This window comes from Plectrocnemia conspersa, unplaced genomic scaffold (assembly GCF_051122295.1).
Source record: "Plectrocnemia conspersa isolate PC_06_02 unplaced genomic scaffold, ASM5112229v1 ptg000009l, whole genome shotgun sequence".
NCBI lineage: Eukaryota > Metazoa > Arthropoda > Insecta > Trichoptera > Polycentropodidae > Plectrocnemia > Plectrocnemia conspersa.
In genome coordinates this window covers 337,402-352,085 of record NW_028277173.1, presented here as the reverse complement: position 1 = coordinate 352,085, position 14,684 = coordinate 337,402, and the positions used below count along the sequence as shown (strand labels likewise).

General features: G+C 32.8%; 1 protein-coding gene across 1 annotated transcript in view; it reads left to right on the top strand.

Moving 5' to 3' along the window:
• Positions 1-14,684, top strand: part of LOC148231432 (neurotrimin-like) — a 168,751-nt gene that overhangs the window by 130,750 nt on the left and 23,317 nt on the right. The window contains exon 2 of the mRNA XM_088191761.1: positions 982-1,085. Within this exon, the coding sequence (XP_088047887.1) occupies positions 982-1,085 (104 nt within the window). The remainder of the gene's footprint in view (positions 1-981; positions 1,086-14,684) is intronic.

Here is a 14,684-nt window from a genome sequence, read left to right as displayed (position 1 = left end):
ATATAATGGATTTAAAAAATTAAAAAAATTAAAAATTATCTGCTTACTTTCCTTTTTTTTTAATTGCAGTTAGGAGTTTTTAAATATCTATGCATTATGGTAAAATATTTTTAGATATCGCTTTTTGTATGACTTCAATTTAATACATAATACGGCGCTGGCTATGAAAAATATCAATTGCGCTTTGGTGAAAACTGTAAGGCGCTGTTTCAAAATATTTTGTACAAGCGATATTATCATTGCAATTAGAAGTTCATACGTTTAAAAATAATTCGTGAATGTGTGCAATAAGCAATGCAATTGGACGCAGATATCCTCTCATGCGATTCGCCAGAGCTATCTCGAACCAGCATTATAAAATATGTGACACATGATCACAAACGGCACGAGGGATGAAAAATATAGACAAGGAGAGATGATACATACTCACTACAGCAGAGATGAGGCAAAATAAGCCAATAGTTTAGAGAGCAAAATCACAGCCGACAATAATACAACTCGACATGCCAGCGAAGACTCTCTGACTTTCAAGACCTGGCAATTGAACTTTACAATACTCTTCTCAATAAATGTTTATAAGATAAAATCATCTATATATTTCTCAATAAATAAAGTCACATTTCTTTGGCCTCAAAACGCAAAAAAATCAATATTTATAATAATCGCAAATATGATGTATGCAAAAAATATAAAGTAATAAAAACAGGTATAAAACCAATATATTAAATTAATATTTCGTTACATATTATCATAGGCATATATAAAAATAGAACGCTGAATTCAACCCTCCCGAAAAGTCCGGTTATATTTATTATTATATAAAATATGATGATGCAAAACAACACCGACCCTCCTACTAGTTTTTCTTATCTCAGCATATCATCCCATTTTCTTTCGATTTATGACTTTATATACAATACATAAATAATACTAGAAAATTGCATATTTAATATTATTTATAAAAAATGTTTATTTTTACAGTGATAGAAGACCCAGAGTTCACTGACGTGATCGAGAACATTACAGTTCCTGCTGGACGCAGTGTAAAATTAGCATGTTCCGTGAAAAATCTAGGATCATTCAAGGTAAGAACAACATAATATTTATTTTATATTTTTAAAGCCATAAAGATGGCAATTAGCGATTTATTGAAAAACTGCATTGTGACCGCTCGGACGCGTTTTATAGATTCCGGGGCCCGTCCCGTACAAATATAACCGACAACATAAATCAGGAGGAATAAATCATAAAACGCAGTCGTAAAGATATGAATTTTATGGATGTCAATAAGAAATACTCCTTTTATGCTTATCATTTGATCCTCAATAAATATTTTATGGTATTCCGAGTATTCGTAAGACATTCGCGTGCTACGTTTTTGGGTACACGATGCTGCTGGCTTTTAGTCGTCTTTCAAGACATGTTATTATTATGTTAAACTAATATAATAATAAAAATACAAAAAAATTTAAAATCGAATACGTGATTTAATGTTTAAATTAATAAGCCAACATTAATTTATATTTGTCGAAACATTCCTTATGTTTCATGCAGAACAGATTGCTTGTTTTATATATTTTTTCATTCTATCTCAAATAAAAAGAACGTCTGTTAGGAACGTTAAGAGCTTTATCTGCGAAAGTCTGCATAAGCCTCCCCAAAAGCTGCAATGAAAAAGTGTTCAGTGTTATAATGCTGAATGCTAATATTTAAGAAGCATCTGTCGGACCGGGGTAAGAGAGGGTACGACCGTTGCGGTGCTCAATCTGCATTCTGAAATGCCGGGAATGTAATTTAACACCAGTCGTTATCGCCAGCTCCGGCCCTGGATTTTCGCCCCTTATCCGATTCGGCGTTCACAATGGTTCTTCTTCCTTTACTGCTGAAAAATGGCACGCGCAACGGCAAGAAATACGGAAAGGGGTCAAAAAGTGGAGGAGCGGGATTAGAATTTGTGAGGTCGGAAAATTGTTACCAATTAAACCAACTGACTGTACGCGTTGAATGTAATATGTAAGGATGAACCGAAAGTTTTAATGTATAAATCATTCTATGCGGTACAAATAAATTTATACATTTCAATTATAAAAAAAAAGCAAGTGCTATTCTATTTTTCAATTACCGATTAATATTAGTTCATAGCTAATTGTATAACGTAGCAAACAATTAAAACATATAAAAATATTTTTTTATATTGGTAATAATGCACAAAAATGCTTCTTTATTTTATTACAGAAATCCACTATTTTTTTAAAAAATTGAAAAAAAAATGTTACGACCACGCTAACACAATCAACAACCACTAAATAGTGAGACGTTAGACTAAAAACATTTTTAAATCAGTATTATTATTTTTTAATATTTATTAACTATTATTACAGCTTGCAATGAATATGTCACTATGCTAGCTCGATTTAATTCTTAATTATTCATCCGGGAGATAAAAAAAAAATTATAAAAGTCACTTTAAATTAAGTTTTTGATTCCGATCTAACGTTTATGACAGACGTGTAGGCTAAATCATATTTTATTGATTATTATATTACTAATTATCTTTTCGGTACAATTTTCATCCTTAACTCTTCCGCCGCGATGCTATTTTTGTGCGTGTGTTCCTTTAACGTTTCGATTATCGTTGACTTAAACTTTAAGTCAACGATAATCGAAACGTTAAAGGAACTATTTATAGTTATTTGTCACTTTAAGTCTTAAAGTGACAATTTACTAACTTCATATTTATCAAATTTACAGTGAAAACAAAAAACTAAATAGACAATTGGAAAATAATTTTGAAATCTTGGAGATGGAATTTTTTTGAGCATGTGTATTTCGATTAAGAATACAAGATAACATTGTTAAGTCATTCTCACCCAAAAGTGGAGTTGGAAAACTTACACTTTAAGTCATTGTTATTTTGACCGTGTCATTATTATGTTACTCAAAAAATTTAAAGGCTTTTCTTATTGTGCCGTAAGCGTTTTTGTGTTTCAATTTTTCTTTATTCTGGTGACATGTCACGTTGGCAACCACCTATCAGGAGATTATTACATTGGTTTCCACTTTCAACTTCGCATGTAAATGTCTGTTTCTAATCCTTATCGATGTCGATCATCTTCAGCATTGAGACAGTACTAATTAGTACTGCTGCCCCCATCGGAGATTTGCTCTCAAATGTAAGTTCTCCTATAGACGTTACGTTTCAATGTTTATAAAGCTTATCTTCCCAGAGTTATTTTATCTAAAATAAGTTGTCTACCAAGACTAATGCGGTCTATCTCTCCATGTTTAATTTCAGAGTTATCTGCTCCTATAAAGACGATATTTTAAAACTGACGTGTACTTTCTACCTGAAAAGAAATTACAACTTTCTCTAACTGTAAAAATACAGATAGGCTGCTATAAAAATAATTCAATAAAAGATTATGACTTTAATTAATATATTCTTCGATAGTCCTGAAACATATCAGACGATATTTGTATTTTTTTAGGTTAATGATGGTCTTGATTTTATTAATAAAAAAATGAGCTGTTGTCAATAGTTATATAGATATGTAGTACAGAAAAACAAGCAAATTTATTATTCTGCAAGCTCAACGGAAAATCAATAGTCCATAGATCTATAAATAACGATCAGACGATAGCCTTTTTATAGGTTCTATATACTTGAATCTGAACTAGCGTTTCCTTATTTTATTTATTATATACGTATGCTAAATAATAAGATTTGTTGCACTTCTCTGTAATTCGTGATTAATCCTCGAAACTCAACCCTCGCTTACGCAATGCGGAAGATTTCCCAAAAAAATCGGCTTCCGAACAATTCCTAACGATTCCCTTCGTTGCACCGCACAGCTACCAGTGCGGTCGTAAATTTGTTTCTGTAATCCATTAAAAGTTATCGCGGCCCGAGATGAAGAGAGATTTTATATTCGAGTCTGGATATCGTTATCTGCTCTTCCGATCGTCTCTCTCTCCGAATTAACTTTCCACCCCGATAGGCGATTCTCTTTATTTTCTTACCCCTTTGAGACGCACCCCCTCTCTCTCAGAACAACCTTTTACTAATTACTTAATTGAGACGTTTAATTAACCAGCCATTAGTACCGTTAAGAATTATATTTTGTATTAGCTATTACGCGAAGACACACTCAAAGCATAGTTGCATTATTAGATTATTATATGAAGCGCAAATCTGACTATTGGGATGTAAAAATATATTAAAATTAAATAAATATAGCGATTTTTGTAATAATTTCGTGTTCTAAAATCGCAACGCTCGAACTTGTTTCGGAGCAACGTCTATATGTAATAAATTACAAATAGCAACCGCAAAGCACTCTTGAATTTTTACGTAAGATGTTTTTTTAAGATGTTCCGCATTGCGTAAGTGGGAGAAGAAATTTCGAGAACAAACAGAGAAATTCCAGTGGATCGGTAATGGAAACGGAACACGACAAATTTCATTTTTTATTTCGTGTCGGGAATTACCAAGGCGACTATCCCCTCGGCTTAGGATTACGTGCGTGCGCAAATAAAGGAGGGCAGCCCTCCTTGTTGCAGTGTATCTGGATGGAGATTGAAAAAGAGGTGACAAAAGAAACGCTTTGAGACAAGTGAGCTCTTTTAAAAGCAGTCATAATTGAGTTTTATGTAGAAAAAACGTGACGATTGCTTTGTGTGAGCAAAACATTTAAAAATAAACAGAGTTACGATTGCTTTTATAACAATGGTTTTTACTTATTGGTATAGTGAAAGTATCTGTTCCTTATAGTCGATCATAAACCATTGCCCATTGGCGCATTAGTGACTCGTAGCAGTGGTAGCGTCAACGGATTGCTCCACCTCCGTTCTCGACCCAAGCCGCCTGTGAACTGAAGTGTCATAGAGAACACAAATAACTGAAATGCATTCCTCAGAAAACGTTTACATGCAAACATTGGCGTCATTTAGGGGAGGGGGGGGGGGTTGTTTTTGCGCTCTCTTATTGATCAAAATTTGGTTTGAAAATACTTTGATCAGCCCGAGGGATTTTGACACCGTTTTGGTCAAAGACAGGCTAGTAGCAGTATAACGGGCGGAACGTAATCATTTATAAAAAATATATTTATATTTTTATTAAATTGTCTTGAAATTACAAATAGTTCATCTCCATTTTCTAGTCAATCTAAAATATGTTTTAAGAAAGAAATAAATTTTCTTTTAATTTTATTTATTCCTGTTGTTAAAATTATTATAAATAATAATAGCAGTGTGTTGATAATATTTTTATAGAAACCTAATATAAACTTGATCAGGAGCTTAGCAGAAAGTTGATAATCCTTGCCGTTTCACTCAGAGCTTGGGACTCGAGGCCACCCGATCCGAAACGTAGTTTAAGAGCAAGTGCGATATATACTGATCCAAAACCATACCGTATCGAATCATATGGTCGATAGTGCTAATAGGGGTAGTGCTATTCGGGGGTTTACTGTATTTTTGTCCACTGAAAGTGTCCCAAAGAAGACCAAGACTTCTATGACAATCGCTGGGTGTGTGGTGGCCACTTTGCACCGTCGCGTGTCCATTACACGGCTCAAAGAGCACCAACCTCATTTTCTCGGCCGTTGATTCTCACCCCTTATACCTACTATCGCGCCACCTTTTTAACAGCGGCCGCAGCCTTTTATTGCCCGCCGAACGGTGGCCAGGTTCATCACGCCACATTGCGCCGGTGCGTGAGACAGTCGAAATAACGACGCGTAATTACGCTTGAAACACCCCGAGAAAGCTTTGAAACTGTGCAGACTGTGGCAATCGAAAGTTTTGAACGATTAGATTAAGTTAAATTTCTGAAGCAGATTTAAAAAATAATTAATGCATTGATATAATTTTATGTTATGACTCATTAGTTGGAAACGTCTGGCTTAGAATGGCAGACAATTTGGACTGTGCGTGTAATGGACGCTTAAGTGTGCTTGAAAATAAATTTGATAGATGTGAGTCGCATTATAGTATTATTATAATCTAGCTATCTATTTAAAACCAGTGTTGTATACACAGATTAAATTAATTAATCATATAATAAATATTCTTATTGTGTTGTTTTATTATTTAATTTTTCGTTAATATATGCCGTTGGACTAAAATAATACATAGATTAGCCGCTGCAGATGCTTGATAAATACATGATAGAATGTTGATAATCGATTAATCTTCTCGCTGCCGCTCCGCCTCTGTGTTGCCAGTGTAGCTCCAGGATTGTTGAATATATCATCCAACTACAATACATATAACAGTAAATAATACTTTACTAATGTACAGATTGTACGTAGTCGCTTTAATAGTAGATATTTAGTTGCGTCGCTAAGTTCTTTCAGAAGTCGTTGCTAAGTCCTTTTAGAAATCTGTGGTAAAAGTTGTCTGTTTAGCAAAGTTCTTGAAACAAAATAGTATTCCGAGCGTAAATGTGTAGTGAAGTCGCGTTTGTATAGTCCATTTTTGTACCACTGTCATGCGCGTAAACCATATACCCATAGCAAAGTTTTTTTGTCTAAGAGTATAATTGTCTAATTCACATATTATCACAATTAATTGCTTTTTATTTATTCTTTTTATCATTTCATAAAAATATGCTTAGAAAAAGATTTGATTCAAAGCAATTTAGCTAAGCGAATTATCACTTCTAAAATAAATTAAAAAAAATTTTTACAATTTTTTTGTAACATTTTGTCATTATACTTTAAATGAAAATCGAGGCTTTAAAATATTAGTTTACTTACAACATGATTTCTGAAATTGTATTTTGACGAGCACGTATGAGCATCTAGGCTTTTATAGCTATTTATACGAGCATCGTGCTTGTTGTAAAATCAACGGTCATGTAGCTTAATCAGTAATAATTTGAAGTAATGTTTTAGAAACACTAATAAATGCGCTATCTTAAAAGCATAACTATAATTTAATTATAATACAGCAATGTATGTGATAAAAATATACATATATCCAAAAAATAATTAGTTTCTTAATCATACCTAGAAATAAGTTAAGCAAAAAAAATATAAATACATCATTAGCGAAAGCCTTAATTTTTTTTTAATATGTTTTGATAACCATTGGTTTAAGAAGTAAGCAAATATAACCTGACACAATAAAAAGAACTTCGTTCTTAACTTAACCTAATCTAATAACGAGTTATCTAAAAAAACGATAAAAAACACTAGCAAAAACTTTAGTTTTGGTTTTAACTCAATATGTTTTGATAATTATTTGTTTTAGAAAAAATCTAGCACAACCTAACCTTACCTATAAAAGCTTTTATTAAGTATTTTCATACCGGTTTACATCTCAATAAATTTATTAAAAATACCATAATTTTTTTTTTGATTTTTCTGGTTGTATATATCAACTTAATCACTATTAAGCCTTCCCTTCTAATTTTCATCCATAACCTAAGTCAACTCTCAAGTTTATAACCCTTATTGTGTTTTTTGAGCGGCCTTAAATTGCCAAGAATATAATTAAAGCCACGTTAAGCTTTCAACTAGGCCATGCGATTAATTGAGTGCATGCTTACACACGATCATTTTGTCGAAAGTTTTGAGTACATTTTTAACCTATTTAAAAACAAGCTTAAACTAAATATCACAGGTATTCTACCACAACTGTTCGACCCAAATAACTGCAATCAACTTATATGTAACAATATATTTTTATTAGTACCGCTGTATTGTGATCGCGAATGAAAAACGGTATCGTTCACTGTCTCGGATTTTATTGTCTCTGCTGCTCTCAGACACTAAAAGTCTTCGTAGCTTTCTCTCCCTCTCTCTAGTAACTGTTTTGAATCTGATCCTCTTTGTCTGCCGGTAGACAATTCAACCCTAAATTAACGTGGCAATTTTTCGTTCCGGTATTACGACCGAGATTTTTAAGGGCGCAAATGACTCAGAACGCCCCGCAACTTTTAAATTCTCGACGGCGTGACAATCGACGGTGGCGGGATGACAAACTCGGCTAAGGGATGACAATGAAATGTTTTCCTTTTGTACGCAAAAATAAGTTAATCTGAATGCTTGGCATATTTCACAAGAGATGTAATTGAAAATGCAGACAATTGTTTCACTTCCATCTTTTGTGTTTATTTGATGTTTTTTTTACATTAAATATTTTTAATACTTAATCTTACGTATTTACATTGAGGTTTGTAGTCATCAATTAAAACAATATTTATGATAATATTAACCCTTTAATGATATAATTTTTAATAATAATGAGTTATAAGAACTTATAAATGATTTATTTTACTATTATTTAATTTATAAATACATGTCTTTAATTACTGAATATTTTTAAAAGTCTCTGATTTAGGCACATAATTATTATCATAGAAAAATTACATTTTAGGTATTTACCTTAACACCACAATTTGTTTAATTGAGTTTTTAAATATTTTCATCTACAAGTAAAGATTTTTTTCTTACAATTGTATAATATTTATTTAAATGTCTCATTTATAAACTGTAGTATTTTGAGTTTTAGAAACTGATTGGTTTGACACCGTAAAATTTCAAGAGATTATGTCAATCAGGTTTCAGTATCGGGTGGCGATGTTGCTCAAAAATGTTGTTGTTGAGTCGCAGTAAAAATATATGAGTACTTGCGATGCTGAATTAGACTTTCAAAAAATATTTGTTATTTTGAACTTTTCGAATATTAAATAGTCAACGGTTTTTTACTATTTCTTTCTTTTTATAATTTCCCTAATATTTTTTTGGATGAAGTTTGACGTTACATTTGATGCATGCATACTTTGTACACTTTTTACAAGATGTACATTTTCTTCAGGTATTTTGTTGATTTATTAAATGCTCAATCTTACCTATTTTATTACGTTTCTGTTGCGTATTGGTTTAAGTCTACAAATATAATATACTCTGGAGCAGAGAGGATGTATAAAACAATTCACCTTATAAAATTTTATAAGCTTATTTTTGGACAAGTAAATCGTTACAAAATCCACATATTTATAATGGCAACATTCTAAATAAAACATATAAACATCCAATTCTATTTCTTAGAGCGAATTCCCTAACGGTAAAGTCCTCTTAAATAATCGAATATATCGATTTTCCCCATTCCTTGATTATAATTTTTGTTTGTTTGAACCATCTATTTTTTTCATATACTGAGAAACAAAGTTTCGGTTACGAGAAGTAATGTTTATGATTTTTGAAAGTCTGTCACGGTATTTGTTAATGTTATTTTTGGTTGTGTAAAAATGAAAAAACCTAACAAAAAATTTGCTAAGACGATTTAATTTTTTTATATTGTTCGTGATGAACTTAAGAATTAATTCATAGTTGGAACTGTAGGGTTAAAATAAAATAATTTATACTTCTGTCTGCATATTCTGGCAAAATACGCAGCATTCTGTTTATTTTTAGTTAAATTCTACACCATACGCACATCTGAATCGCAAACGGAAAGTCCGTCAGATTTTCATAGCGCAGCCGTAGCAAGCACGGCATTTCCATTCGACTCATACATATTAAAGATTCTTCGTATGTGACGTTTTTCCACAGGAGATAAATGAAGTAGTAACTGGTGAATAAACGATTTTCAAAGGGGCCGTAATAATGCGGAGCGACTATCCCGGGGACAATAATATTTAGGGGTTGATCTATGGAGACAGCCGATGAAAATACGTGTGTCGAATGGGAATGGTAAAAACAAGCGAAAGAACACGAATCTCCAGACGGGGAGTCTATCCCGGGGGGTGGCAGGCCTGCAATTTATATCCCGGAGAAGAAGAACAAAGGGGGTGACTCTTCTCTTTTTTTCTTAGGAATCTGTAAACACGCGCGATTCGTCGCTAATGGGGAATAACATAATTTTTCGGATCATAAAGTCGAATGCCATAAAGCTGTGTCGGTAATCAAGCTTGTTTGTGTTTGTGTTTGCGCCGAGGCATTTTAATCTCGCTAGGTGGTCTTTCAGGAATTTTTCTTTTGTGTATTTCTTACCTACGCAGATCGGTGTTTGTTTTATTATTTCATTCTTGAATAAATTCAGAATTTCTTTGATTAAATAAGTAACTTTTGGATCAATAACAATTCAGTTTTGTTCAAAGAGTAAAGTAAAGTATAACCACAGAATATATTAATAATTCCATAGCGTCTAAAACCAATATTAGATGACTGCTAGTTTTTATTAAATTAGATTATCTTGTCGAAAACCTTTGCTATTTTTGCATCATTTCAATGCGTATGGACTCTAATTCACTTCAGGCAAAAACTTCATTTAGAACTATCACTATTTGAGCGATTTAGAAACACTAAAGTATAATATGATATGAACCAAAAATTGTGCAATAAAATAATCACTGTTATGCAAAAATATTCGAATCAGTAATTTATTATACAATATTAAATAATCTGTTTCTGCCTCAAATCATTGCATTGATCAAAAGATCGAAAAAGGGCAAAGCAAAGAACCATGTAGCTGAAGCTCAAAACACCTCTTAAAAAAAATTCGCCAGGAAAGACGATTTAAAAAATATAAAAATGTTACACTTGCGACGCTAAAAGGTAGTTGATTGTCTATTGACTACCTCCACAGCGACTCTAGTTTTTTTTTTGTAAAGAGAGTGAATTTTTAATTAAAAGTTTAACCTCATTACATTACATAGGAGATTTTGATTTCTGGTCCTTTCGATAGAGCAGTAATTACAAAAGATTGATGACTATTGCAAAAATATGCAGTAGAAAACAAACGGCCGTTTAAAATAGCAATCTCAAATGAGGCGTTTGCGACGGATATTTTTAAAAATTCTGATTTATGACGAATACTTTGATGTAATCTGAAAAAAGTTTTCCCACGGTGGTGTCCCATTTTATCAAATGGGCGCATTTTTCGTCATTGACATTTATAATTTATTAGTATGATATTCAGATTTTTACGCCTGTTAATTTGACTTTATGCTTTTCGACCTGCCGATTATATTTCTTTATTTTCGGGTACAATTGCTAAATAAAATAGTGGTTTATTTAATAAATTTGACGTTATTTTATTTTTATCTCTATTTAATTACTTTTTTTCCCTTTTTGGTTAAGTTTAAAGATATTTTTAAACGAAGCTACGAATCTTTTAAATTTGTATTAGTTAAAACAACATTAAAAACAAGATGACGAATATAACTGTGTGTATGTCAATATGTGTTTTCAAATTTCTTTACATCCATCATTTATAGTAAGAATCTCTAAAAAATTATACAGATTTTTTATAAGGATTAACTAGACAATAATTTAAAGAATGGGATTACACAGAAGCTCTCGTTACGACAAGAAAAAAGGACTTTATATTAATAACACGCAAGGATTATTTGGTACATTGATTGAATATTTATTTGTTACGAAACGGTCACAGGAAACAATATATCACTGGAAGACAAAAAGCACCGTAAGGTCACAATATTCCCATTGCACAATTTGACCTCTAAATTATGTCTATCAAACAAATGTCACTTTCTAAAGGCATATACATATTTGTGATTCATCAGCAAGCTTTGCAGGTTTGAATACTTGCGATTGATCTCCAATGAAGAGAGAAGAGACACTTACAGACACGCAGGTATAGCCCAACAGGAGATAGATGCGCTAAAATTCGGCCCGTAGACGAGGACCATACGGTCATGGACCGCCATCACCAGAGACCACTGCAACAGAGGGACTATTCTCCACTACACAGTCGCTGCTTCACCTACAAGGCCTCTGATATCATCTCTCTTCCAGCTTTTCGACCACCGCTCGAAAAATAACAATCTCGCTCATCATAGTTTGTTGCAATAAATAATATAAACTAAATAAAGTTTTTACAACTGCGTCTATCTGGCTGCGTAGTCATATCCCTTTAAGGGTGACTAAATCCGAACCATGTATCAAAAGTCAAAAATATAAATATTACGGCATAAATTAAGCAATTAAGTCTTTAGTTCGACTTTAAATATATAGATCTTATTTTTTAAGTTTTTTATTATTATTATTAATTAATAAACAAAATAAAATATGTCAATACCGGTAATACTGGTATTGACTGTTTTCTATCTTGGTAATACCGGTATTTAAAATATCTATATTGTTGAATTGTCTGAAATAAAACTAAGTATGAAGCGTAATATTTTGACTCGACTGCTGTAGATGAGTTATTAAAAATTCATGACGAATTAACTTACGTATTTATTTGTCATGCTTAGTTCAAGGATCTTAAATCATCAGATTTTTTTAATTCAATTTTTTTTAAATAGAAATTCACGACGAATTAACTCGTCATGAATTTTTTTATTACGTATTTATTTGTCATGCTTAGTTCAAGGATTATAAATCATCATATTTTTGTAATAAATTAGAGTTCTTATTCACGTCGCTACTCTTAGTCTTTCAGTCTATCGGTTTGAGTATATTTTCCACGGCAAACAAGCCAATCACTATCCGCATCCAATCAGAGAGAAACACACGCCATGCATCCATAACTCGAGCATAGATCACGTATGACCTTTTCGAAAGCAAAAATCGAAGTCATGCCCCAGATTTTGCAGAGTTCCACACACGTCTCGGCCAATCAGGATACGAACTCTTACTTCGTTACACCGCTCCTGCCGCCTGATTCGTTATAAAAATATTAGATTTTTCGCCCGCGTTCGTTATGTGTTATGCGATCGCATTAGAGCGGTTAGTATTCCCGATCACGTGTCGCACGCGTGTGTAAATATCGCTCGTCAAATCGGCACAAACACGCGCAGGTCGCCGGCGGCTGCCTCTCTCGGCCAGATTAGAGATCATAATTAGGATAGTGGGTATCTGGCGGCGGCCAGGTGCCCTCTCCGGATCTCCTTCCCTTAGGTGGCTAAAGACGTGATTAACGCTAATGACACATATCGCATTAGGGCCGTTGTTATGTCCCGAAGCCGGCCCCCGCACGTACCATCCCTTATGTCATTTATTGAATTAGTGTTCGAAAGGTAGCTCGGACATGATCGGAATGCTATCGCCGGCATTACGTATAGAACGTATCCGCGTCTCCGACTACGGAAAAGAAGATAACGAATGGCGATCCGATAATAATAATGTGTCTGGGCGCCTTAATATAATAACGATGAAAAAATATTATATATGACTCTCGTATATATAGAGAGAGCATTCAATTATGCGAGTAATTTGGTTTGATTAATTGCGGCGCGTGTGGGCCAATTTTTTGTTTGCCGAAATTTTGATTAATCTATTTCATGCGTGATATAAGCGTGTTTTAACGGACGCAATTTATAGATATTTAATTGAAGATATTCAGTAACTTATAAATTTATAAAATATTTTTTTATATACTAGAAATAGCATTTTATAAGGTAAGATAAATCTAGCAATAATTTATTGTACCTATGACATTTAATGCCATAAAAAAAGGGAAACGGCCAAGGAGAGCACGGTCGGAATCGGCACTGTCATTTTTCGACCGCTTACTAAATATTTGAACGATGCTTTCGACTATGATTTCGCTACCCCTGAAAGACGACTTTAAACCTATTCGTATATAGCAATATACTTTTGTCACTAAAACTCACTGTTTGTGTTTAATAATCACAAAAATAAAAATCACATGAAAAAGCCACAATAACTACATATATGGTGTAGTATTATTATCCCTGTTTTATATTCACAAAATAAGTAAAGCTTAAAGATATTTTATTAAAATAAATTTATTAAATTAATTAAAATGTCTTATTATGGAAGTGTATGAATCGTCTTGAACTATTTATGTCAAAAAGTGCTTATTTACTATGTGTAAAATTAAGTTTGAAATAAATTTAACCGCGTTTCAACGTTGATATTTTTTTCTTCTACGAGGACAACAGCATCCTATTTTTGTCAGCCGCACTGAGCATTTTAATTATGCAACGCGCTCATTCAAAAACTTTCTACTGTCGCTGGTCTCCGACTTTAGTTATTAAGGATTCATCGGCAAAAAAGTTTGGCCGTACCTGTCGCGTTGTCACGTGCGCCTTAATCACTTAATAGTAATGTGACTACAATGTAGCTAATGCAATCTACGTAGCTCGGGCAATGGCAACAGCACAATGAGCAGCAATTTCCTGGCTCTCAAGTTGATTGTTTCCATCGCCGGAAGCAACGGTACATTGTATTCAAAATATGTAGACGTGCAATTTTCTGCGCGACAATGCCATATTTTCGTATATCCTTAACTGTATACAGCTATGTGTGTGTCTAAAGTTGAGATTGGCATCGACTGTGAAATGCTGTTTAAATGTCTGTGCCAAATATTCTCTATATATTCTTCAAGATAACTTTATTTATATAAAACGAATTAATTTTATTTATATTTCCATACAGAAAATCTAAGCAAAATTTTGACCAATAGGAGAGCGCATAAAACAATTATCACTTCACAGAAGTCAAAAATACACGCCAAAAGCAAAAACTCGTATCAACGCCGTCACGATTTTATTGCTTTTGACGTGAATTTTTGACTTATGAGAAGTTATAATTGTTTTTTGCACTCTACCATTGGTCAAAACTCGGTTTATATATGCTTTAATTTATTTTCACTTGCTGTAATTTTAATATATATGCTAGACGGAACAATTTTATTGCTTTTGACGTGAATTTTTAAAAGTTATTTTTTTGTTCACCTATTGA